Genomic DNA, 15,184 nt, shown 5'->3' with positions numbered 1-15,184 from the left:
CTTCTGACATGTTGCCGTCCCGGGAACTGTATACCATCGGTTGATAATAGTGTCGATTCTTGAGTCGGATTGAGTCGGAATCAGTATAGATGGGTAGGTCTTCGGTACATATTAAGTCGCTTCTGCTATACTACGACTCACTTAGTACCACTATATATTCTGATTTATCATCCTTACCCCCTATTGGAAATCAGTGTCGAGAGCAGTAATGTTACAATTTCATGCCGGTATCGGTGTGGTTGAGTGGGTTCCAAGGGTAGCCCTGGAGCTCCGTGTGGATTAGATAAGCATAGCTCGCCACAGGGCCAACTTGGATTCCAAGGTTCGTCATTTAATATTTGGACAGTGTACCAATCACTATAGACGCTCTGATTCCAATTGGTCGGGTCCGCCCCAAAACGGCCGTTGCAGTTCCGGCAGTCCGTACGGATGCCTTGTTTCCCAGGCAGGATTTACCGGCCCATATGTTCGTACGCTAACGCACATCCTCCAGCTAGAATCTACATTGTCCTCACTCTCTCCGATTCAACTATCGATACAGCACGCACGCGACATTGTATTACCCGACTCCATTCCCCATCTGTGTTATACAAGTTTACTAGTTTATAACGCACGACTGATGGAGTATCAATGAGTGCTTGGATCTCATAATCCCGGGAAATCCCGAATTCGACCTGCGGACTCCACGAGGACCTCAGCGCGCGCCCTCTATCCCGCATCAACCCCCCCCCCACCCACGATAAGCATGAATACTCAAGAGCCCTCAGCTCGAGCTCGTGTGGCCTGCGAAACATGTCGCAAGCGGAAGCGCAAGGTATGTCTTTCAGCATGTTCCATTATCCATCACATGAGCCAACCCCAAATTTAGTGCGACGGCGCACAACCTCGTTGCGCTGGATGTGTCGGCAGAAATCTAGATTGCCATTATGAGTTAAAACGGTCCACAAGGTCTAGGATCATCGATCCCATCCTATCCCCAGTCTGAGAAATGCCAGTCACTAAATCCGAAATAGGCAAAAGCGCGGCCAGGACTATATGTCGGGGCTAGAGGGCCAGATCGAGCTTCTGAAGCAAGAAGTGTGCCGCTTAGAGGCTTCTCAATCGAATCATGCCCACCCAGGAACAAGGCAAGATCCTTCCTTCACTCGAAGGGCGCCTGGAGAGGAGAAAACTCAGCCTCACGAGACAGCCATTGTTGATCTCTTGGCCTCCTCACTGAAACAGCCTTGTCCCATACAAGACGTGAGCGCCCTCATGTGGCATATGCAACTTGATGACACGGGTAAGAGAGCATTTATTGGCCCGTCGGGGAACTTCTGCTTTCCCGTGGTTCCCACAAAGCCGGTCACGAGAGACATGACATCGCATTCGCCGAGTCTGCGGAGCCGAGAAATGTCACCCGGGAAAAATCCACCGCGCTTTCACGATGAGGCGCAGATCACCAACTATCTTCTCGATCTCTTCCAGCAGTTTATCAATCCAATCCACTTCTTTGTGGACCATGACACCCTAGTTCAAATCAGGGGTGAAAGTCCGAAACCAGAGTTGACTCTCGTCAAATACGCGGCCATTGCCGCGGCGTCGCTCCTCGCAGATGATGAAGGCAGTAAAATATTTGGAAATGATGCAGCATCGGCGGTCGACACCGTCATTTTACCGGCATGTCGGGAGTATCCAAGCGTGTGGGCCGTTCAGGCCCTTTCGATTATGTGTTGGCGCGAACTGGGTCTTGAGCACCATAATATGGCCTGGATGTACAACTGTATGTCCTCTGTGAGCTCTTGTCATCATAGACGAGACCGGTGAACCTTGCCTCACTTGCGACTTTTGACTGATCTCGAACAGCAATGTGTGCCAGTATGGCACTGCATCTTGGGTTGCCAGTCAGCTCTCTGAAGATTCTAGACGATGAGAGGAGCGAACACGAGGAATCTGCAAACTCAGACTATGACCGCGCACACCTGACCGCCGGTTGGTCATCACTTTTGATAGATAGGTATGTGACTATCATGGTACATTCTCATTCCGCATGTCGTGGTCGGGATCTAATTATGAACGAGTAGAATCGCAACGTCTCTTCTGGGACGCAACTGTATACTACCATGGCAACGAGTCCGAACAGTTTCATATCTTGATGCCATCAATACCCAACCGACCTTAGAAGAAGTTGCATTCGATTATCATTGTCGGTTATGGTTTGTTCATGATCAGTGTATGGACCAGATGTATGAAGTCACCTGCCCTTTCCAAGAAAGGGGCTGTCGCAAGCCTAACTGTGATACAGATATTCATTCCAATTCCATGAGCTAGACGAGCCAGAAAAATACAGGCTGCTTCTCAATGCCCGGGACCAGCTCCTGGCGTTTTACCGGAATCTCGATACGAGGCTCTACATGAGAACCGCAGATCCGTGTCCGCCGGTCATCATTCTCCATATGTCGTATAACATGTCGCAGATGCTCATTCATCGTCCCTATCTCAAGCATCCGGCGCAGAGCAGCGCGTTCCAATTATCCGTACGAACGATGTGGACTGCTGCGACTGCCATGGTGAGCCTCATTCGTCAATATGAGCGAGTCGGACAATTAGAGAAGGCTCCTCCGTTTGTCGTTCACAGCATTCTGACAGCCGCGGTCACCCATCTGTTGAATGCGACTTCGTCGCAGCCTGCGTTACGAAGCCAATCGATCAGTCGATTTCGCGTGTGCTTTGACGCGTTGACCACGATGCAGAAACGGTGGCCGAAGGCCGCAAGATCTGTGTCACTATTGCAGGGACTGGCGCAGAGGTGGGGTATCATGCTCGCCCTGCCCTTGCATGGATTTCCAGAAGTCATTGCTTCGGATCATGCTACTCCAGCGACACCCACGGCCCTCTCTTGTGAAGAAATGCCTCCGTCCACCTCCAACCCCAAAGAACCCAGTGACTATCCTGTTCTTGATGATCCCTTTGACGGGCTTTCCTGGGCCGAGGTCGATCCCACCACTTTTGTTTCTAATGGCGCGGAGTATATGGAGATGTCGGTTTCCACTGATCCGTGGTCGGCAGCTTTTCCGGAACATGAAGACATTCGCTGATGTTTGTGTTTAGCGCACCAGTCTCTCTGCAATGTCCCCATTCTCTTCATCCATTTCGATTGTTCGCTGTAGCCCGGATGGGTCTATTACGGAACCTCGCGACTAGGAACCATCCATCTGGTATTTGTGCTTTAGCATCTAGATCATACTCATTGCCATTAAATAGAGCTAGGATTTCGCTCAATCAATTATCGCTGCTATGTCCTCCAACCTGCTCCATCACTTACCGTGATAAGATGAGGACAGTGAGAATTATCGACTCCCTGCTGCCCTTTTTCCACGCCGATTTCTATAGAACATTTTGGGCCAGTGATCAATCGGAGTCCAAATCACGCTATCGATTCATCACGCCTATGGATCCCTCGGCTGAGTGGATCGTATTACTGTAGTATCGTGGTGACGGGCACTTGAGTCCCGCGGCGGAAGTCGCATTCCCGCCGTGATAGCGGCGATTCGCCTCGGGTCTTCCGCCGGGTTGGCATGGACGCTCCCTCAATTTCTAATTTGATTTGGTCAAGAAGGCGGGCCTTCCTCCGAGACCGTCTCATATAAGTATCACACTCTCGTGTTATTAACCCATCTTCACATTCTTTCCTCTCCTATCCGTCCCTTTTCCCCGAGACCCCACAATGCCTTCATCCCAACCATCGGAATCCTGCGTGCGCGTGGCAGTCACGCAGGCCGAACCAGTCTGGCTGAATCTCGACGCCACGGTTGAGAAGACCTGCAAGCTGGTGCGAGAAGCCGCAGCGAATGGCGCGCAACTGGTGACTTTTCCCGAGTGCTGGATTCCGGGGTATCCTGCTTGGATCTGGTACGTGCTATAGACTCGGGGGGGGTAAAGGGTGGATACTACCGGTGATCCGAAACTAATCGAGGACAACAAATACAACAGGGCGCGTCCAGTGGATGTGGAACTCTCGATGCGATACATTCAAAACTCCTTGAAGGTGGATTCACCGCAGATGACCAAGATTCAAGAATGCGCCGCAGCGAACAACATCTCCGTCGTCCTCGGATTCTCCGAAAACATCCATCACTCCCTGTACATCTCTCAGGCCATCATTGGTCCGGATGGAAAGATCCTCACACTGCGGAAGAAGATCAAAGCGACCCATATGGAAAGAACCATTTTTGGCGATTCGTTTGGAGACTGTCTGCATAGCGTGGTCAATACTCCGGTCGCGCGCGTCGGCGCTTTGTCTTGCTGGGAGCATATTCAACCACTCCTCAAGTACCACACCTACTCGCAGAGGGAACAGATCCACGTTGCCGCCTGGCCACCGGTATACCACGACGATGGAACTGCGCTTCATTCCATGACAAAAGAAGGTACAGTCTCTCATCCTCATCCTCGAGTCGCCCTTGGCAAGGAGGCCGAGCGTGCTAATGTTTCATGGCACCCCAGGTACCGAAACCCTTTCAAAGGCCTACGCAATGGAATCCCAGTCATTTGTCCTTTGCACGACGGCCGTCATCACCCAGTCTGGGATTGACGCCATGGGTACCCAAACCGGGGCGGTGATGAACACACCTGGTGGTGGTTTCTCGACAGTCTACGGCCCCGATGGCCGCCAATTGACGGACTTCATCCCTAGCACGGAGGAGGGTATTGTGTATGCGGATCTGGATCTGAATGAGATTTACAAATCTCGAGCCTTTGTTGACCTGTGCGGGCACTACAGCCGCCCGGATCTCCTCTGGCTGGGGGTAAACAGTGGCGTCAAAGCTCATGTCAGAGATCAAGGTACGGGGGTGACTCGACAACCGTCACTCGCAGATCCCGCTGAACTCGATCCTGACACATCAAAGTCGACGGACTAGTTAAGTAATTACTCGACTTTGGTATGACGATTTTGAAACGTTCACAACCTTTGTATATGGTATTTTTAGAGCAATAGATCTCCCCATCGAGTTTAATTATGCTACAACCATGGATTGCCTCAACCCGTCTGAGGGGAACGAATCTGTCACCTATCGGTCTAATTGACCCCTAATCCATAGTACCGCTAGAGTACCGCATCGTCTAATAGGCACCTATCTGCTTCAACATGTGAGTGAGAGAAAGATTACACAAAAAGCTAGCTGCCAATTCCGAAGGAACTCCGGTGCCGGATTTTCAATCTCCATTCAGCCCCCAGATTATCTTACATATTACTAAACGAGCACTCGCTCCCTTAGGAGGCTACAGATCGGAGGGTCCTTTAGCTTCTCCTACTGTAAAATTACCTTGTTACATTACTTCCATATAGACACTCGTCTATCCCTATTCCCGTTATCACCTAAACTAGTTTAGAACTAGTCTTTCTATTCACTTTTTTACAACATATAAAATAAAAAATTCTAAAAGCATCTTTCTAGTAATATTTTATCATACAAATGGATGGTATCAATTATAAGGCTTCATTTTACTCTATACCATAGTATATATTCTTTTAAATTCTTCTTAAACTAGTTTAAGGGACCGGAGAATCTTAAAGGAGCGGGCTTGGGGTCGTGTGATTTGGTGGTTTACAAGGGCGCGGGATTTCAGAAGCCCTCCGAGCTGTAGTCACCTCCCTAAGGTAGGTGGTTATTTATCTAAATGATAGAATGTCGACGGTTACGCCACGCGTGACACCTCTAATGGCTTGAGAAATGTCCGAGTCTCAATAATCACTACAATAGTTAGGGTCAGTGGGGGTCCAAACGGCAGTCGGCGTGGTTGACCATGGAATTATATAAAACGAAACATTGGAGGTCTGGGAATTAGTTTAATGACAAAAACAAAAACGAAGGGGACTGTAGCTCTCTTCCTACTAGCCCCGTCTGCCCAGTAGATTATGTTCCTCCGACCACGCTCGAATCCTCTTGCCAAAGACGTAAAGTGGGAGGGTGGTCATCATCACCCCCACAGTCACGGCACCAAAGGTGGAAAAAAATACCAACGCGCCGGTTCTGGCGAGATAATCATTGAACACAAAAGTCAATCCAAAGGCAAAGGCGCTTTTGATGACCTGGAAAGAACGAGTGAGCCTCGGAAGCATGCCCAAGAGAGGGGGAAGAGTACATACCATTGCAACTCCAAAGGCATCGCCTGCCTTCTCAGCACATACATCGTTGGTGTAAGCCACAATGCCCGTGCAGCCAACGCCGACTGCAAAGTTGAGAATGGCCATGATCACACCACACGCGACAGGGGGAGTTCCATGTTGAATGGCTGCTCCAAGGCCAAAGGTGCCCACCGCCATTGTCACGATGGCCAGCGGCATGACGAAGAGCCGGAACTCCGGCTCATATACACCGTTGTTGCGTTTGGACAGGATCCTCCCGAAAACGTCGCAGAGCCATCCACCGGCAGCGGTTCCTAGAGCAGATCCAATGAACGGGGCCACACCGGTGAGGTTGCCGACAGCGACGGTGCTCATGTTGAAGGGCGGAGCAGTGAAGATCTGAGACGCCACCGCTCCAAGCAGGATGGTCCAGGTGAAAACCACTGCCCACATCACACATTCCCACAAGACAACCGGATGAGGCAAGATTGCAAGGGGCTTCACGCACGCCACAAGCAAGTTATGCGGAGCTGGAGGTCTCAACGAGCTATCACCCAAAATGCAAGCCATCAAGGAGCCGGAAGTCGAGCGTGATTGATCCACGGCCGGATCCGACACGGCGACGATTCCTCCCTTCTCCTTCTCAGGGTCGGCGGCGTCCTCGGACATTTGCTCGGTCTGGAAGGCATCGCGGTTGAAAGAGGTCTCCGGGAAGAAAAGGAGCACAGCCACGAAAAGAATTCCGCACAAGATCACCTCTAGCCAGTAGCTCCATCGCCATGAGAGGCTCGAAATCACGTATCCACTGATCACAGGCGTGAGATTGACGGATGCAATGATTCCGAAATTCCACATTCCGACACGAAGTCCTCGCTCGTGCAGGAAGAATATATCATTGATGGAATTGGTGCCAGCAAGAGCAAAGAAACCACCCATTCCGAGGCCTATTGGATATGCAGCGCAATCAGCTACTTGTTTGAATCAAGAGAGAGAATGGAATTACCGACCTTGGAAGACGCGCGAGGCAATGAGCGAGTTGTACGATTTGGAGGCAGCGGCCCAGCAGCAGGAGACCAGCAAGAGGATGACTGTGAATAGGTAGACCACGCGCTTTCCATACACCGAAGCAAAGGCGGAACATAGATAGGCACTGACACCTAGTGCCATGACGAGACTCCCGTTCAGGAGAGTAACATTTGTCAAGCTCACATCAAGGTTGGCAGCGATGACGGTGAATCCGGGGACAAGAACAGGCCCTAAAGAGCCAGTGATGCAAGAACCCAAGATGATGGTCGCAAATAGCAGTTCCTTTCTGATCCGAGACCAATTCAGGGGATCCAAAGATGATTTCGAAGGTTGAGGAACGAGGACTAGATCGTTGCTCTCCGTGGTTGTGGTGGTTTGCAGCGTACATGTCGAAGTTGGTTGAAAGCCGGTGGACGGCTCGAGGATTCCGAATGCCATCGCTCTGAATGTGCCGAGAAAAGCAGGACCAAGACGATCGGTCAGAGACTAAGTTCAATGTCGACGTTTCGTCCCATGGCGATCGGGAAGTTGAGACTGGATTCCCGACTCAATACATAACTAGGGCTTTCCATCGCCACCTTGCGGGAGGCGGAAAGGCTATCAAGGCGGCGCTGAACATTCCGCCGCTAACCCATCGTCTTATCATCGGCGGTCCACCGGAGCCGCTAGCTCCTTACGCGATTTCTACGTGAGTTCGAAATCTCGTGCGACACCTGGATACGGGTCTTATCATGCACCGACCGTGGAATGCCGTCTGCGATGATGGCTAGTGAAAAATGGTGCGTCCATCAAAGGGCTTATAAGGCGAAGGGGATGGCTCGTCGAGTGCGTCACCAAGTACTCTGAGTACCGCCGAGCACATCCCGAGTGTAAGGGTGCAACTACAGCCACCGCTGGGCTTGTCAAGATGACGATGGGATCAAATGGACGGAGACTCCTGAGTCTCTGCGCTAGCTTGACCTTTGCCGTCACGGGCTACTGTGCCAGTGGTCTCCTGTCAGATCTCCACGGTCAAGGTACGGTTTCAGACCAAGAGAAATCCGAGAATGCGATGCAGGCTGACCTCCCCTTTTGCGCCCTAGTCGATTTTAGGGATTGGAGTGATGCATATGACAAAGCCACCGCGATGGTGGCGAAAATGTCCAACGAGGATAAACTGCTTCTTGTCACTGGCCAGGACGTCCCGTCGGTGAACTATGAAGCGATCCGCCCCAGCGATGGCTCCCAAGGCATGCAGGTGTACGACTATGCCACTGCCTTCCTGGAATCATCTGCAATGGCCCAGACATGGGATACGGACCTCATCAAGGAGGGATACCGTGCGGTTGGCCGAGAATTCAACGGGAAAGGCCTCAATTTCATTACTTCGCCGACCGTGAATCCTCAGGGACGTACGCCCTGGGGCGGGCGCTTGGTCGAAAGTCTTGGACAGGATACATATCTGGCCGGTATTATCTTTGGCCTGGCAACGGAGAGTTTCCGAGAAGCTGGGATTATTCCATGCGGCAAGCACTTCCTGCTGTACGAGCAGGAGACCAACCGTTCGCAGGTCTATTGGGGCAACAATGGAGTCACCTATAAGCACAACGCCACAACCAATGCCTACTCAAGCAACGCCAATGACAAGACACTCCATGAAGCTTACCTGTGGCCGTTCTTCGACGGTGTCAAATCTGGGCTCGGCGCCGTCATGTGTGCTATGAATCGGGTGAATGGGAGCTGGGCTTGTGAGAACAGTGCCCTTCTGAATGATATCCTGAAATCGGAGCTTGCTTTCCCCGGGTTTGTCATGCCAGATACCTCCGGTCAGCACACGGCCTTGGGTTCGGCGAATTCAGGCATGGACTATGGCGCGACTGAATTCTGGAACAATGACACCCTGATTCCGGCCCTTGCCAACCACACTCTGAGCCAGAAGCGGTTCGACGATATGGCCGTGCGAAACCTCATGCCCTATTTCCATCAGAACATGGATCAGAAGAAGACTCGGGTGACTGCTGCTAGCCCTGACGACTACGTGGATGTGCGAGCGAACCACCGAGAGATTGTGCGAAAAGCCGGTGCGGCATCCATCTCACTTTTGAAGAACACCCGTGGTACTCTGCCTCTGAAGCAACCTCGCTCTATGTCTATCTTTGGTGCTAACGCCAGACCCAAGTCCATCGGCCCGGGCTCCACTTTTGATGATGTCCACAACCATCGTACCTGGGATGGCCATCTTGTCTACAGCGGGGGCTCCGGCATGAGCAGTCCTTCATATATCATCTCGCCGTATGATGCGCTGACCCAGAAGGGGATCGCCCACGGTACCCAATTGATGTGGATGATGGAAGATACGGCCTCGGGCAGCTATGTGGCCGTTACTGGTACAAAGGGAACCGCCGCGGCTCCCAGATTTTGGAGCTACGCCTCCGCTACTGAAACCTGCCTTGTGTTCATCAATGCATGGAGTGGCGAAGGAAATGACCGCGAGGAGCTTTCGAACGCCGACCAAGACAAGATGATTAACGAGGTTGCCAGCAATTGCAACAATACAATCGTCTCTGTCACTACTGTGGGTTCTCGGCTACTCGAATCTTGGATCGACCATCCCAATGTGACTGCTGTCATCTACTCCTCTCTCCTCGGCGAGCAATCCGGTCAGGCTTTGATCGATGTGCTTTACGGCGATGTCAACCCCTCTGGGCGCCTGACCTACACCATTGCCCGTAACGAAAGCGACTATCCTGTCCCCATCTGCATGACTGCCGATTGTGATTTCACCGAGGGCGTGTATCTTGATTACAAGTACTTTGATGAGCACAAGATCACTCCGCGTTATGAATTCGGGTACGGTCTCTCCTACACGTCCTTTGAATATGGCCCCTGCAGCTCGCGATTTGGATACAGCTGCAAGACTACTCCCGCCATTACCTACACAAACGAGACCGCGCTCAGACTTCAGCATGCCCAGGGTCCGATGCAGCCAGGAGGACAGGCTGATATGTGGGATGTTGTCATGGAGCTCTGCCTGCAGATCACTAACACCGGGGACGTTGACGGCGCTGAAGTTGCTCAGCTCTATGTCGGCTTTCCTGAGAAGGCTGAGCAGCCGATCAGACAGCTTCGGGGCTTTGAGAAGATATTCCTGTCAAAGTCAGAGTCCGGCACTGTCTCCTTCAAGCTCCGTCGCCGGGACTTGAGCTACTGGGACGTCGACGCTCAAACTTGGGTCATTGCCAAGGGCGAGTATACCTTCTGGGTTGGTGGTAGCAGCCGTGATCTACGGGGGAGCACCAAGTATCATATTAATTGATCATACACCTGTCGCAGCTCGGTTGCATTAGACTTAGCTCGTATGGTTATGCCATGCAGCATAGTGCAAGAAGGGGTATCCCACGCCACTCACGAGAAACTGACATCTGGAAATACATCCAGGCATTCCTTCAAGACGGGTACTCAACTCGTCTCTGTTTAACGACGTGGAGCCCTAGACACCGGAGAGGGTTCTTGGATTGAGGAAAGCGGATGTTGGAACAAAGAAAAAGTCTATCTGGACGAGAAAGACATGACAGATGTGGTATTTGCAAGTTCAAGCCTGATGGCGTTCGGTTGGGCATGTCATGTGTGTGATATCGACTGACCTTCTTGTATTTCCTGACTGTTATTTACCACAGTGTTCCAGTCGTTTTGTACTTTCTAGTCACTTATGTAGCCGTACATCTATCGCCTTGATCAATCCGCTTGCCAAATCTATAATAGCGTACGCGCTTCGATCCTTTAGTTTCGGTAAGTACACATCGGTCTCATTGACTACTTGGGTATGTTTTGGAATCATACAGCAAAATGGGAATCTACCTTTTCCCTCGGTTTCATGATAGCATCACAGGGAGAACCTCCAGGTTCAAGCCCGGCGTGGATAATACATCTAAAACCAGTGTAGAATGACGTTGGAGAAAGCCGTCATCATGAACCGTCAGAGATCGAGGTATTGGCTGTTAAGATTCTGATACCACTGTACTTGCTACCGGATTTGAATGGAATCAATCAATCCTTAATCATCAAGATTCTAGAGAGCTGGGGCTATGGATAGAACCGGTATACGGAAGACAGGGAAGAAAAGGACTGAGTGCAAGAAGATTGAGTAGCGAAACACTATCCCATTTGTACAGATACAGGCACACCAAGGTCTATACAAAAACTTCCTTATGGTCTGAACCAGCAGCCACAGTAATACAGCCTTGGCCTATATCACACAAAGCAACGAGAATGCCACAAATAAAAGCCCCCCCCCCCCACGAATCTAGACCAGGATGGGGTGGATTTGACGAGCGTGGACACGCTCAAACGGCTCACTCTCAGGGTCGGGACCAGGAGTGGCGGAAGGAATAAGAGCATTGGCAAGGCTAGGCTTGGCCTCGCCGCCATGGCCGTGATGCTCGCCGAAGCCACCAGTGGGCCTAGCACCCTCGCGACGCTCATCATGATCAAAAAAGCCTGAAGGAGCGGCACCAGTAGGGAGGGGGCCAGGATGGCCGGATGGGTGGCCGTCGGGTCTGGGGTGACCTTCGGGACCGCCTGGGAAAGTACCGGTAGGCTGAACAACACCGGAGGGCAGAGCAGTCGCAGTGATAGCTTCGCGATCGCCGAGCTAAAGGGAATGGATCAGTTCGAGTTCGAGGAAGCATTTGTGAATACTTACCCCAGGGAGCTTGAAGGCCACGGCGTTGGGAGACAGGTAAAGGGCGACAGCAAGGGCGAGAATAGCGTCGAACTTCATGGCGAAGACGTGTGAAAAATATAGACGTATTGAAGGGGGTTTCGATAGAAAGGAATGGAGGACTGAGATTTAATGATCTTAAGCTGTAAAAAGAAAGGAAGCGCGCAGCACTCTGGTCAGAAGCATTCCCATGGAGGATCCATGACTCCTTATATAGAATGCCCCAAGTTGCTCGATTCCCGGTTTATTATTGCTGTCACCGTCAGATTGAAGGGCTCCAGCCACCAGGAACGCCAGCGACAGGCGAAACATCTATACCAGAAGCCTATAGCCGAGAACCATGGAGACCGGCCGTCTTGAGACTGCCGAGGGATTATTGGCTCACTTTCCTCGGTGGTGGCGGACGTGTAGAATCCAGTGTGATCTTCGGAAAAGGTGGGTGAGCCCTGCGACAGTCTTATCGAATCATGGTTAAAGTATGTATATTAGTGCAGGATCATGGAGGCAGAGACAGGAGTCAATGGCGGATGGCTGAATGACGGGACAGACGCATTCGGGGATTCCTGAAGCAGAGAGCGTAGACCAAGGTCACCAGAAGGATTGCCGAAGTACCGTGCAGTGAGCTTGTTTCGAAGTCAAGGTGGGTACAGGAAGTGAAACAGACGAGGGAGCGATACTCCCCACTTCGGCCTACACCTCGTCTATCGATCGACCCGCCACCTGCTTCAGATAAAGATCGGGCTGATGCACACGGGTCGCACCCGTGCGAACGATTGGATAAGGCTAGGAAGCGCAGGGATCGGAAACATGCCAACGCCAATTCCTGTGTGCTGGACAGTCAGTACACTGATTCAGCACTACCGATAGCGCCACTGGGGCGAGCTCACCAGTGTCGAGGGATGCCTCAACCTTCCACTTCCCACCGGCAATTGCGCGTCCTCGGTCCAGAATAGCAACCTCCTACACAATTCGACGATATGACACATCACATAACAAAGGGTCCTCAATTAACCTGATACCAAATAGAACATCGACACCGCTGAAATTCATCACTTCATGAGACAAAACAATCACACAATTCATACTTCTTCCTCGCCCGGCATGTCGCCTCCCAGCTCCTGCTCCACCTCGTCGACCACAAAGCTTTCGTAGTCTTCGAGCCCCTTCTGCACATGGACCTTGAACCGAATGACATCGTTGAGCATCGTCTCCACATTGGTGTGAAGTTCTTCCCGGAGCGCATTTGCCCGGAGCGTCAGCTGCTCATACTCGATGTTGGTATTCATCTCACGCTGCTCCATCAATTGGACACTGTCACTGAGCGTCGCGCGCATCTTGGCTAGCTCCTTCTCCATCTTCTCAATCTGAGCGTCTGACGCCAGCTTCTGAGTGGTGGTAATCTCCTTGGTGCGTTCGAATTCTTCCTCGGCCGCCCGCCGCCTATGCTCCAGCGCGTCAACCTCGCTTCGCTTCTCATCCATGGCCTCCTTAATGTTGTCGAGTAGATTGCGGCGTTCAATGTCGTCGTCAATACCTTGCTTCCGCCGTTCGTTGATTTCCTTCCGGAGGGCTTGCAGGTTATTGCGGACAAACCCCCGAAGATCTAGATTCAGCAAATGCGCCGGATGATATCCAGTAAAAGGTTCTGCCAGTAGACGATCACCGTCCGAGGAAATTCGGTTGGATGCACTCCCAATCTGACTCGTAGAGAAATTGTTTTCGTTCACATTCAGCTGGAGCTCGAAGTCCTGCCCCTTCGCATTCTCCGCAGAGTCGGGGATCAAACTAGTCTGGTAACCGAGAGTATTGTATGCCTTGACGATCTGTTCCAGATCCTCGAGTTTCTGGCTTGCCTCAGCTTCCTTCTCCATGACGCGAGCATGCGTCTCCTCTAAACGAGCCATCGTGTCTTCGAGACTCTTTTGAAGGCGCTCTCGTTCGCTGTTCATGCGATCAATATCCTGTATAGTGATTCCCTGCCGATCGACACTGGCCTGAAGATCCGCACGCTCTGCCTCGGCTGTCTGAAGGTCGGCGTCCGTCCTCTGAATCTCAGTGTCGAGGAAGTTGATGCGGTGTTCGTATTTGTCAATTTTCCCTTGCACGTTCTGATTGTAGTCCTCGAACTTCCTTTTATCGTCTTCCAGAATTCGAAAGTGCTTGTCGAGCTTGACCATGTCCGGTGCATTCTTCTCCAATTCCTCCATCTGTTCGCGAAGAGCCTGATTCTCTGCCTCCAAAGCCTCCATCTCTTGCACATATCGTTCGTTGCCATTGGCAAACTCTTGAGACATGTTTTCAATATGCGGGACCAATCGTTGCTCTGCCGTCTCGTCATCCTCATCTTCACCCCCTTGGAGCCAGTCGTGATAGGCACCAGTGAGAAAGCGAAAGATGATGCGATCGCCCGTAACATCGACACCTGCCTCGGCGCAGGCTTCGTCATATTCGCCCAGCACAAAGCGATCCATCATTTGTGCCAATTGCATCAACCAATGCAGCATACCAAGGAATGTTGACCAGTTCTGGCCGCCAACAGCCGCGATTTGCGACTTGGTGATACCCTTCTCGTACGGATATCGTAACTGCTTGAGGATTGGAGGTACTTCGGCATCCATGCTTTTCTGGAACTTGTAGCCCGGGTCGATCCGGTGGTAAAGCCACTGGAAGATGTAGTTGAAATCCTTTTGGGTTGGCGAGCGAAGAGAGTTTTGACCCAAAGAATGCTTCATCTCCAGCTCAAAATTGTTATGCGTCAGATATTCCAACAATTCCTGTCCAATGCGCGCCTGAAAAGCCCGATCCCGAAGTGGTCGCGGGTCTCGAGGGACGCCAGCCACGGTAGGTACCTGGTTGAAAAAGGATTGGTGGCCCATGGGACCCCCCATTGACGGTCGAGAGAAGACACTGCTCCGTCTTTGTAGATTCTGCCCGGCGGGATTGGATGAAATAGACCCGGGCGCATAGCTCTGTCGACCAGCACTGACACCATGGAACATGTTACTCGACACAGAACGGCGCACAGATGATAGACCGGCCTCAACACCATATGCCCCACCGGATGAAGCGCGAGAAAAGTTCGGTTGCTGGGGTCTGCCTGTCGAGTTGAGCAGGGAGGTCGAACGGGTGTGCTGTGAGGTAAATGGGGGGTTGGCGAATCCAATGGAACTCGTGCGCTTCATGGCCGACGATGGTTGCGGAATAGAGGTGTAGTTCTGGACACTCCCCAGTGTCTTCATCATATAGTTAGTGCATCCTTTTTATTTTGCGACATGAATAAAAGACCTCATACCTCTCGGGGGCGCCTGACACTAAACAACCCAGTATCTTGCGACATGATGATAACAAGG

At 51.6% G+C, this 15,184-nt stretch overlaps 6 protein-coding genes across 6 annotated transcripts; 3 read left to right on the top strand and 3 right to left on the bottom strand.

Moving 5' to 3' along the window:
- Window positions 1-745: 745 nt before the first annotated feature.
- On the top strand, window positions 746-3,077 carry N7459_004332 (uncharacterized protein; the record flags this gene model as incomplete). Its single annotated transcript, XM_056943516.1, has 5 exons — window positions 746-814; window positions 869-948; window positions 1,014-1,762; window positions 1,846-1,996; window positions 2,285-3,077. The coding sequence occupies 5 exons, from the start codon at window positions 746-748 to the stop codon at window positions 3,075-3,077; spliced, it is 1,842 nt and encodes a 613-aa protein (XP_056800399.1).
- A 629-nt stretch (window positions 3,078-3,706) lies between these two features.
- On the top strand, window positions 3,707-4,901 carry N7459_004331 (carbon-nitrogen hydrolase family protein; the record flags this gene model as incomplete). The annotated part of the gene is made up of 3 exons (XM_056943515.1): window positions 3,707-3,891; window positions 3,973-4,409; window positions 4,486-4,901. The coding sequence occupies 3 exons, from the start codon at window positions 3,707-3,709 to the stop codon at window positions 4,899-4,901; spliced, it is 1,038 nt and encodes a 345-aa protein (XP_056800398.1).
- Window positions 4,902-5,875: 974 nt separating this feature from the next.
- Window positions 5,876-7,573, bottom strand: N7459_004330 (uncharacterized protein; the record flags this gene model as incomplete). Its single annotated transcript, XM_056943514.1, has 3 exons — window positions 5,876-6,073; window positions 6,131-7,053; window positions 7,117-7,573. 3 exons carry the CDS (start codon window positions 7,571-7,573, stop codon window positions 5,876-5,878), a joined length of 1,578 nt encoding a protein of 525 aa, XP_056800397.1.
- A 469-nt stretch (window positions 7,574-8,042) lies between these two features.
- On the top strand, window positions 8,043-10,430 carry N7459_004329 (glycoside hydrolase family 3 protein; the record flags this gene model as incomplete). Its single annotated transcript, XM_056943513.1, has 1 exon — window positions 8,043-10,430. The coding sequence occupies one exon, from the start codon at window positions 8,043-8,045 to the stop codon at window positions 10,428-10,430; it is 2,388 nt and encodes a 795-aa protein (XP_056800396.1).
- A 987-nt stretch (window positions 10,431-11,417) lies between these two features.
- On the bottom strand, window positions 11,418-11,894 carry N7459_004328 (uncharacterized protein; the record flags this gene model as incomplete). The annotated part of the gene is made up of 2 exons (XM_056943512.1): window positions 11,418-11,765; window positions 11,817-11,894. 2 exons carry the CDS (start codon window positions 11,892-11,894, stop codon window positions 11,418-11,420), a joined length of 426 nt encoding a protein of 141 aa, XP_056800395.1.
- A 1,019-nt stretch (window positions 11,895-12,913) lies between these two features.
- Window positions 12,914-15,073, bottom strand: N7459_004327 (kinetochore-associated Ndc80 complex subunit NDC80; the record flags this gene model as incomplete). Its single annotated transcript, XM_056943511.1, has 1 exon — window positions 12,914-15,073. The coding sequence occupies one exon, from the start codon at window positions 15,071-15,073 to the stop codon at window positions 12,914-12,916; it is 2,160 nt and encodes a 719-aa protein (XP_056800394.1).
- Between the last annotated feature and the right edge of the window lie 111 nt (window positions 15,074-15,184).

Source organism: Penicillium hispanicum, assembly GCF_028827665.1.
Source record: "Penicillium hispanicum strain IBT 35686 chromosome Unknown utg000004l_segment0_segment0, whole genome shotgun sequence".
NCBI classification, from domain to species: Eukaryota; Fungi; Ascomycota; class Eurotiomycetes; order Eurotiales; family Aspergillaceae; genus Penicillium; species Penicillium hispanicum.
This window is presented reverse-complemented; position numbering and strand designations above follow the sequence as displayed.